The sequence below is a fragment of the Cynoglossus semilaevis genome, unplaced genomic scaffold (assembly GCF_000523025.1).
Source record: "Cynoglossus semilaevis isolate Cse_v1.0 unplaced genomic scaffold, Cse_v1.0 scaffold419, whole genome shotgun sequence".
Classification (NCBI taxonomy): Eukaryota; Metazoa; Chordata; class Actinopteri; order Pleuronectiformes; family Cynoglossidae; genus Cynoglossus; species Cynoglossus semilaevis.
This window is the reverse complement of record NW_007585113.1, coordinates 194,700-204,776: the sequence shown is the minus strand read 5'-3', so window position 1 is coordinate 204,776 and position 10,077 is coordinate 194,700. Positions and strand designations below refer to the sequence as shown.

General features: G+C 43.5%; 2 protein-coding genes across 4 annotated transcripts in view; one reads left to right on the top strand and one right to left on the bottom strand.

Annotated features, from left to right (window-relative positions):
- The window catches only part of mcm3 (minichromosome maintenance complex component 3), a 6,109-nt gene extending 1,985 nt beyond the window's left edge, over positions 1-4,124 (bottom strand). For both annotated transcript variants that reach the window (XM_025053616.1, XM_025053617.1), the window contains exons 1-12: positions 4,050-4,124; positions 3,736-3,848; positions 2,917-3,125; positions 2,688-2,818; positions 2,155-2,393; positions 1,953-2,061; positions 1,703-1,856; positions 1,468-1,599; positions 978-1,186; positions 529-703; positions 289-415; positions 51-201 (exon numbers count right to left, since the gene is read on the bottom strand). In XM_025053616.1, coding sequence (XP_024909384.1) covers positions 51-201; positions 289-415; positions 529-703; positions 978-1,186; positions 1,468-1,599; positions 1,703-1,856; positions 1,953-2,061; positions 2,155-2,393; positions 2,688-2,818; positions 2,917-3,125; positions 3,736-3,848; positions 4,050-4,124 — 1,824 coding nt within the window. The remainder of the gene's footprint in view (positions 1-50; positions 202-288; positions 416-528; positions 704-977; positions 1,187-1,467; positions 1,600-1,702; positions 1,857-1,952; positions 2,062-2,154; positions 2,394-2,687; positions 2,819-2,916; positions 3,126-3,735; positions 3,849-4,049) is intronic.
- Positions 4,125-4,148: 24 nt separating this feature from the next.
- Positions 4,149-8,033, top strand: paqr8 (progestin and adipoQ receptor family member VIII). Of its 2 annotated transcripts, none has more exons than XM_008337158.3 (2): positions 4,149-5,265; positions 6,393-8,033. In XM_008337158.3, exon 2 carries the CDS (start codon positions 6,436-6,438, stop codon positions 7,507-7,509), a length of 1,074 nt encoding a protein of 357 aa, XP_008335380.1. In that variant the 5' UTR covers positions 4,149-5,265; positions 6,393-6,435; the 3' UTR covers positions 7,510-8,033. The 2 variants fall into 2 exon arrangements, with proteins under 2 accessions (XP_008335380.1, XP_008335379.1); XM_008337157.3 differs by having other exon boundaries at positions 4,149-5,243; positions 6,393-8,032.
- The last annotated feature ends 2,044 nt before the right edge of the window (positions 8,034-10,077 follow it).

Sequence of the window (10,077 nt, the reverse complement as noted above, 5' to 3'; positions counted from 1 at the left end):
TTTTTTTTTTTCTATCGGCATCATTAGTGCGTACTTCTGCTCCTACTCACCCTGGCAATGTCAGCGGCCAGCTGCTCCTGGCTCCTCAGTCTGGAGTACTCCTCTGCGATGTGATTGGCTGCCTCCTCAGTCAGCACAGGCGTAACAGACTTGGCAATGTGGATGTACTTCCTCATGAACTCCTTGCTCACAACCTTGTCCCTGAAACGTTTTTTATAAATATTAAAATCACATTTCTGGTTTTTTATTTCTTTCAATCACAACAGGACAGTGAGTGTGTGTTCATACCTCTTTCTCTTGCTTCCATGCAGTAAGTTGTTGTGCTTCTCATAGACCTGTAGCTCCTCTTCTTCCTCTACTATGGCGTCTGGATCATCCGTAGCAAGTACATCTACAGTGCCTCCCAAAGTCATCGCTATAAAAATAGAAAACCGGGAAATATATCCTTATATAAAGATCCAAAAAAAAAAAAAAAAAAAAAAAAATCTTTGACTGGGAGAGTTCAACGGCGTTGCTAATCGTCGGTACCTGCACCCTCCTGCTCGCGTGAGTCACGGTAGCGGTGCATCCTCAGCACGTGGTCGGAGATCTCGCGGTCCATTTCGGGATCCATCTGATCCAGCACAATGAAGAGGAGGTCGAAACGAGACAGCAGCGAATCCTGGAGGCCAATGTTCTCCATCGGCGTTTTGTACTGGTCGTACTGCAGAGAGACGAGTTTTTAGGATTTCGATATTTTTAATTCAACTAAAATAACGGCGTATGCTAATTTCGCTAACATTTATCTCAACTTTTTGCAAAGCATTCTGAAGCATATTCATAGTTTAAAAACTTTCAAAACATATCCTCTAAATCATTGATTCCCAAAGACTGGGTCTCAACCCTCGGGTGGGTCGCAAGAGATTTTTTTGGGGGGTCATCTCGCATCATGTTTCCCAGGAGTTTACGAATACGATACGTGCTGCGTGGCTACTTACTCTGCCGTACACGGGGTTAGCCGCCGCTAGCACAGAACAACGAGCATTGAGGCGCGCGTGGATGCCCGCCTTGGCGATGGTGACGCGGCCCTGCTCCATCACCTCGTGGATGGCCGTGCGGTCCATGTCGGACATTTTGTCGAACACGTCGATGCACACAACGCCGCGGTCGGCCAAAACCATGGCACCAGGCTCCAGACGTCGCTCACCTGGAGGAGAGAAGACGTTGTTATGTTGTATGAAATTTAGCTAGGAAAAGTTTGCCACTACCTGGAGGAGAGAAGACGTTGTTATGTCGTATGAAATTTAGCTGGGAAAAGTTAGCCTATTCTCCTTTTCAAAATGACGGTTAAAGTATTAAAAAAAAAAAAAAAGTTTAGCAGCATACTTTTATACTGAACTCATTTTATGAACTCATTTTATACTGAACTCAAACATTTTGAGTTTGCGTACACAGGGTATATTTGTACATTTTTAGCACAGGTCGTACCAGTCTCTTGGTCAGTGGTCACAGCAGCCGTCAGACCCACACCAGAGGAGCCTCGTCCAGTGGTGGCAATGGCTCTGGGTGCTGTGTGAAGCACGTAACGCAGCAGCTGGGACTTAGTAACTGATGGATCACCTGTAAAAAAAAACAAAACAAAAAAAACAAAAAACATGAGTTTTGTCTTATATTAAACACCAATCAGGCCAAATGTAAACACTAGCAGGGATCACTCTGGTACCGATGAGCAGGACGTTGATGTCGCCCCTGATGCGGGAGCCGTTTTCCAGCACTTTCTCCACACCTCCGAGCAGCATGCAGAGGATGGCCTTCTTTATGTACTCGTGACCGTGTATGCTCGGAGCCAGGGAGCGAGCCAGTTGATCGAACACATCCTGAGTGCAAACATGACACAGGTTAAATCCACATCAAGTCTATTTACGCATGTTGTTTTGCACCGTGGAAGACACGGCCGGGCTGAGAAGACTCACTATGGAGCGGGACTGGCTGAAGTTGCGGATTTTGGCCACGTCGCCGCTAGAGAAATTGGGCGACACCTCCTTGCTCATTTGCTTGACGTTGCAGGCGATCAGGATGGTTCTGAGTTGGGAAACAAAACAGATTTATTTAAAAAAAAAAAAAAAAAAAAAAAAAGTCCACTTCCCGCTTTAACACAGATGTTAACTAACTGACCTGAACGTGCCAGATGTGAATCCTCCTTTCTTTCCCGGCAGACAGCGGTATGTACCAACCACTTGCACTCTGTCCCCGGGTTTGACCACGTCCACCAGGTCGTTGTCCAGGATGATGTCCACGGAGCGAGGCAGCTGACCGGCAGGTGCCTTCTCGGGCATCTCCTGCACTGTGATGGTCTGATGGTCTTTGTAAATAGACAGACCGAACTCCGTCTCCAGAGGGTTGTTCTCCTCATCCTGTCAGAGGAGGGAAACCATGTGAGTAGGAAGGATCCTGGGAAATGGTACAAGGATCATATATGGTGATCCCTCTCCTATCGCGGTAGTTGTAGTACACCAATAGTACACCAAGTACGCACTGCAATAGCCGATCTCGTCTAGGTAAACAAAGCTACATCACCAGCGATCGTTCGCAAATGCGCTTATCTAAATTTCTAGTTTATCCTTTGCTATATTTCATAAGATCTGATTTTTTTTTTAAACCGCGATATAGAGAGGGAACACTGTAAACAAAACCGTATCCACAGTTACCTTGGTGGGATAGATGGCACTGGAGGGGAAGGCGTCCAGAGATGTCATGTCCGTGTATTTCCTTTCCATGGTCTTTTTTGTGGTCGGACAGTAATGAACGCTGCGCACTACTTTGGGGCGCACCAAAGAACCTGCAGAAAGAATAAAAAAATGAATGCTGAATGTCCGCTTTTGAAATACAGTCCCTAAAGCAGTCAGTGCATTACTAAAGATATAAACTTAAACTTACACTTTGTGATAATGCCCTCCACACACACCATGCTGCTCAGCAGGCGCGAGGTCAAAGTTCGAGGGGTGACGTGTTTGGTGCCGAAGCTTCCCTCCAGGCCAATGAAGAACTCCTCGTACTGCTTGGCGTACGTGGCGTCCACGGATGCCACCACGTCTTTAAGAGCGCGCTGAAAAGCCAGCAGCTCTTCAAAGGCATTGCTCATCAACCTGGAAGACGAGTCGTCGTTTCCATCACGGACGTGGATATCATGCTCGACAATTTCATTTTTGTTTTGTTTTGCTTTTCAAAATGCTACTGTGTACGTTTCCGTTTGAAGAGTTGAATTAGATTTAGCTAATCAGGAACTGCCTTAAGAAAAAAGTTCCTTTATTCAAGATCTACCGGCATTACTGCCTCCTACTGGTTTGGAGGTGATGAGGCAAATGACTCAACAACTTTAGCCTGTAAGCAAACATCAATAGCAGTGCAGCTGAAAACAACTATCTCCAAATACATTGGTTTGAAGTACACACTGTAATACACTACAACCTTGCAGTAAAACATGTTTTGTTAGGTACCAAACGTACTCCAAGATGTCATGGAAATGAAGGAAAATTTTAACACTCAAACTAAATACTTAGGTTCTAATAACTTTTTAAAATATTATTAATATTCATATTATATTCATAACCATGTAGTAAAAACTGATTTGTATTCACTGATGTGTCTGAAATGTATTATTATCTCACCAGAAACGTCAAAAATATTTGCCAGAAAATAACCAATCACCACACCACTTATATACAGCTCCACACACAAAGATAAGGCAATACTCACTTTGAAGCCCGTGTCTCGTTGCGTCGCCTTAAGTCGTTAACGTTGACGATTAGTCGAGATTTGTTGTCGCTGATCATATTCCGGACTTTGTTCTGGTAAATTCCCTGGTCTTGCTGCAAATGTCAGAAAAACTCCGGTCAGCCATTTTACCACAGTAAGACACAGTAAGAAGCTAAACTTTACACTAACGAAATTAATCATCATAAGCCAGGCTTTAGCGTCAAACTTAGAGTTGTTTCTAACAAATGGCGACTTTGTTATGGCCGCATGTGTCCCTCATTTGCAGAGTTTCTCAATACAAAAGCCAGACTCACATCATCGTCCAAAAAGTCCAGATAATCTCGCTGAGCCTCCCTCATCTCCCGATCATCCACCATGTCGGTTGCCATTCTGGAAGATTATTTTTCTCACGTAGACGTGAATCTACAGTAAAACAAATCAGTAACGCTGTGTTCTTCTCCGCCGTCAAACCACACAACTGATGGCGTTTCGCGCCACAGCTTGCCGGCCGCGAGCTAAGTACGGGACGTCATTGGTCAAATCCCCACGCAGTATTTACATAGACCGCGGGTAAACGTAACCCTGGCCAATAGAATCTTTGTTGTCGTCATAGGAGCCCGCCCCTCCTTTGACTCCCGCGAAAATGGAGCAAAGAGAAGGCAGAAAATGGAGGCAGGATTTTTTTTTTCTACTACTTGCAGGCGTTTGTTTGTTTTCCGTTTAGCCAGGAGATGGCGACATAAACGCAGACCCTTGGAGACATACTATATTCTTTGAATTTAAGTATATTTATTATTAATCATTTTAGTCATTCTGTTCACAAATTATTATTATATTATCTTATATATACACCTGAATATTTAACTAACCACTGACAAGTTATGTACTATTCTAATACATATGTTTAAATAACTGTGTATAATTATCTCATTCTTTGACGTTTGTTCGTACTATTGTTTTGACATTATTTTCTTAAATGTCCCAAGTTGTTTTTAATATTTAGTAGCCTGTAGAAAAGAGCATGGCCTTATATTTTATTTAAATTGTTATATTATTATGTTATATTATGTTTCAGAATGGTTTGTTTTCATCCTTCTTCTTTTCCTCTGTGACAACAGTTTCTATCTAAATCTATAGAGTATAGATTTGCACCATTCAATCCCCTAACCGGAGCAGTATCATATACCCTAAACATGAAAAACAATATGTAAACAACAAGAGAAGATGATAGTCAAAATTGTAAGTCAACACTCAAACTGATGTTGACAATGGCGATGTGGGCGTGGCCTTAACTCTTGACTCCACCCACTGTTGAAGTTCTCCCTGCTGCCGGTGTGTTGTTGCGTTTAGGTTTTCCACCTGAAAAGGGCGCTTTACCTTACTTTCCAGTTTGTAACTTTTAATTTGGTCAAACGATAAAGGGTGGGTGTGCAGAGTGAAGTAGGACTTTTTGTTTTTTTTCTCACGCCTCATCGCTGAGACCAGAGGCTACAGAGCAGCAGCAGCAGGTGTGTAGATAAACACGAGCAGGTGAGAGGATGATGGTGATGGAAGTGACACTGATGATTATTTCTCTGCAGACTTTGTCGTGACCTCCTTGTGCTGTGAAACATTAATCAAAGAGTGAAGTAGGACTTTTTGTACACAAGTTATGTGAATGAACCAAATACAGTAGGCGTTTCAACCAGCGTTATTTCATCCTAATTGTGAGCTAATTTGCACATTTGTTTTATTACAAAACCTTACAACACACAACACAACAGAAAGAATAGTCACAGTGTCTGCGACTACAATACTCTGCATTCTTGGCTCTCTGGAGATTAGATGTTTTGACGACAAACCTGCTTTTCCACTGTGCTTAAAGAATGTCCATCCGTTCGAAGGACGGAAGTGACGTTTCAGGGCCTTTATGTATTATCCATCAAGTGGGCCGGACCAGTACAATGATAACATGATTAACTATAAATAACAAATACTCCATGTTTTACCCCTTTTGTTTTGATGCAAACAAGTACAAGTATTTTAGATATTTATGATTATTTATTCATATTTAATTAAATGTAATGTTTACAAAAAAATCCTATAATGCAGGGGTGTCAAACATACGGCTCGGGGGCAAAAACTGGCCCTCTAGGCCGTTCAATCCGGCCCACTTGATGAATTTTGAAAATAAAAAAAATACACAAATCCTTTATGTTCAGATCATGGGTTTTTTTTTCTTTTTAAATATCCAATATAATTTTTTTTATTTTTAAAATTCATCACGTGAGCCGAATCGAACACCCTAGCGATTTGTTTCTCAAAGACTGGGTTGCGACCCTCAGATGGGTCGCAAGAGTTTTTTTTTTTTTTGTTTTTTTTTTTGGGGTCGTCTCACGTCATGTTTCCCAGGAGTTTACAAACATTGTCTATTGATTATTGGCTCTTCGCGTTTCCAAAACTAATTACGTGTGCGTGTACACAAATTAAAGAATGTGTTTGATGTGTGCACGTCTGACAATTAGGTTAAATGAATTAGACAGTCTCTGCATGTTTCGCATTTAAAAACAACAACATAATTGTCGCTGCATCATGTGTTAGGCCACAAACATCTTTTCAAAAATCGATTAAACCAAGACCTAACTTCTCTTCTCTTTTTTTTTTTTCTATTTCCACAGCCTCAATTTTAGGTGAACTTTCCAGATATTCATCTCTCCCTCTATGGCTGGAATAATCCTGCAATATGTGAGCACGCTGACCTTGAATCTCAAGCACCTTGGCTTCCCTCCCCTCTCAGACCGCATCCCGTCCTCGCTGCCATCACCCGAGTCCACAGTCAAGGCCTCCCAGGTGCCAAACCTGTTCCGGGAGCCGTACATCCTCTCCGGTTACCGTCCTGTGCAGCAGGATTGGCGCTGCTACCTCTTCAGCCTCTTCCAGAGACACAACGAATCCCTGAATGTGTGGACTCACGTACTTGCTGCTCCGGTGCTGCTGCTCCGGTGGTGGGCCAACGCGGGTGCCGTGGGGTACACCTTGGACACGGTGTCTCTCCCTCTGCTCTTGTTCCTGTTGTCTTCCTTGACTTACCTCTTCTTGAGTGTGATGGCCCACCTGTTTCACTCCCACTCGGAACATGCCCATTACTTCTTCTTCTTCATGGACTACACCGGCGTTGCGCTGTACCAGTACGGCTGCTCGCTTGGACACTACTTCTACACGTCAGAACCTTCCTGGAGGGAAAGCCACGTCGGGCTTTCGTTTCTCCCCGCTTCCGCGTTCCTTGCGTGGCTCTCGTGCGCCGCCTGTTGTTTTGCCAAGTCCAGGTACAGGCGACCGTATCCAGTGCAGCGGAAAATCTGTCAGATAATCCCAAATGCTCTGGCGTACCTGCTGGGCGTTAGCCCCGTAGTCCACCGCCTGTTCACCGTCTCCTGGACGCAAGAGCCATCCCTGCTCTTCCATGCCCTCCAGGTTGCCTCCTTCCTGTTGTCCGCTCTCTTCTTTTCCTGTCCCATTCCCGAGCGTTTCTTCGCAGGCCACTGTGACTTCGTCGGCCAGGGTCACCAGATCTTCCATCTGTTTCTGTCCCTGTGCACCGTGTTCCAGCTCGAGGCCTTGTTCCAGGATTACGCCAGGCAGAGGCGCACGCTGGTGGAGGTTTTTGGAGAGAGGCAGGGGGGGTGGGCCTGCGTGGCTCTGCCGGCGCTGTTCGTGTGTTGCATCCTGACGGCGCTGCTCGTGACCAGACACGTGAGCAGGCGGCCGGGGGACAAGCGAGAGAAAGGCGAGTGATGAAGACAAGGAGACAGGCCATAACGTCAGCCGCGGTTACTACCTGAAAACGACCTAGACACTGTGTGAATACATGGACAAGAAAGACACCAACGAGCTAACCTCAATCTTTGGCCGTCAAGTCAGAACCAAAGATCCTGCCAAGAGGAGAGCTTTGACTCGGACACCCGTCCAAAGACACGGAACAGACTGAACAGACTGCAACACTCCCTAATGGACATTGTCTATAAACAGAACTAAATCACGATCCTAATTATAATTATTATAAACATTACTTAGAGCTGCAACGAATAATTATTGTGGGTAATTTAATTGTGACCTATCTACCTCAGCGTGGTGCTAAATCATTAGGGGACCTGAAACCCTAGTTAAAAAAATTTTGAAGTATTGATACAATAAAAAAGAACTGTGCTAAAATATTCATCTCTGACTTTTCTCTTTGACATTTCAGATGCGTTCGATTTTTTTATTTTTTTATTTTTTTTTGTTCTCTACTCACGGTTGTCTCACTGTTACTGCAACGCTGTGCCTCGGAGGTTTTTCCACAGTGAGTCATCGTAACATTTAAACCCTGCTGATTACTGATTTTGGATCATGTCGAGCAAATCAGCGCAGAAGAACAAGCAAGTTCATATTAACGTCGTTCAGCCGTGGATTAGAGAATTCTATTCGTTGAGAATGAAACAAATAGAGGGATTTAAAAAAATAAAAAAAAAGGGCTTAGTGGTTAAAGTCATACATAATTATTTGTCTGGTTTGGGAGAGAAGACAACTCTGCCCTGTAGAGGCCAAACACAGGAACTGCATGACATATCGTTTTAATACTGACGTTATAATTACAAGACCTAAATTCGAACGTCTCACCTTGTTTTATATAACCATGTGTATTGTGTTTATTTTAAAGCACACAGAGGTACAGCAGGGGGCGCCTTATTTCATAGCTCAGCCAGACTTAAAATCTTAAAAAAAAAAAAATTTGTAAAAGCAGTCCAAACCAAGAGCAGAGAAATACATAAAATAAAAAAATAAAAAATGAAAAATTCGCAGCTACAGAACTCTAACATGAGTCTGTAAAGACGGACTACATAAAATAAAAAAATAAAAAATGAAAATTTCACAGCTACAGAACTCTAACATAAGTTTGTATAGACGGACTACGGTCGATCAGTGTTGTCGACCCTGTTTGTCCACACAGAGACCTGTTTGGTGTCTGGTTGTTCCAGTGTTCATGTGTGCTGACCACACCTTCATTTTTTCTTTTTAACATGTTTTAATATGTAACGTTCACATTTCCAGTTGATGACTGTAGATGACTCAGTATCGCTTTGGTGAATCAGAGCTCGAGCCTCCCTTTGAGAGTAGTTTCCCTCCTCGGTCAGGCCTGTCGCTCTAGGCTCCCCACTGAAACTGGAAACCCGAAAATGTTGACACTGTAACGAAGTTTCTCGAAAGAAGGTCCATAAATTGCAACAGGATTCTGGTAAACAGACTGCACTCGAGATCGACCGGTCGTGCCTTTTGTATTTCCAGCTGACGGCTCATTCTGAGCGTGTGCTCTGTCAGGGACCAGGAGAGGGAGCTCACACTCATACATACTTTTTAATGAGAAAATGTGGCAGTACACGTTATTTTTTTTTTTTTTGGGATTTGCTGTCATCGAAGGAAATTGGAATTGGAAATTTGGTGTCTGCAGGTCACACAAACCAAAATATCGGAAGTCGGAATCGAGGGGAATAAATGACGCTCTCGACCAGAAAGGCAGATCATCACGTGATTTCAGTGACATCACGTGAACCTTCTGTCTATCGGAAACATTATACAGATGCTTGTTTACATTCCAAACACTCCATATACGATTATTCCATTAATACAGGCTTTCTTCTCATTGCCTTAAAACTCCATTGTGCTTTGAACTAGAAAACCAAACCATATCGTTTTCTTGTCAAAGACAGAACAATTAAAATTGCATCCATAGATTCTATAGATGCTGCCATTACTTGATCTGCTGCACAAGACGGCCGTAGAAAGGAGGGTCTATCAGACAATGATGGGTGTACAGTGGGGGCATTACTCAACTCAAGGCCCGGGGGCCAAATGCGGCCCGCCAAGCCGTGTTGTGTGGCCCGCGGGAGCTTAAAAAGCATTTAGTAAAGTCCATGCAGCAGAGGTGCTTAACCTGAGAAATTAAACGTTTTTATAATCAATCCAATAATAATCAATTGCAGAAACATGTATTAGTCTGAAATGGAGTAGTTACATCTATACTAGAGGTCCCCAACCACTGGTCAACCAGTACTGCCCGTTAATACAGACCAGTACCGAGGTATTACATCTATACCAGCAGTCCCCAACCACTGGTCAACCAGTACCGCCCGTTACTACAGATTATTTAATAATACTACAGGATTATTAAATTTCAAAAATAAAACATGCGGCCCGGTACTAACTGACCTATGGACTGGTACTGGCCCGCAGACCAGGGGTTGGGGACCCAGATTTATACAGTCTTCCATTTACAACTGGCCCTTGAAGGGGAACTGTATTGCTGATGAGGCCCCCTGGTGGAAA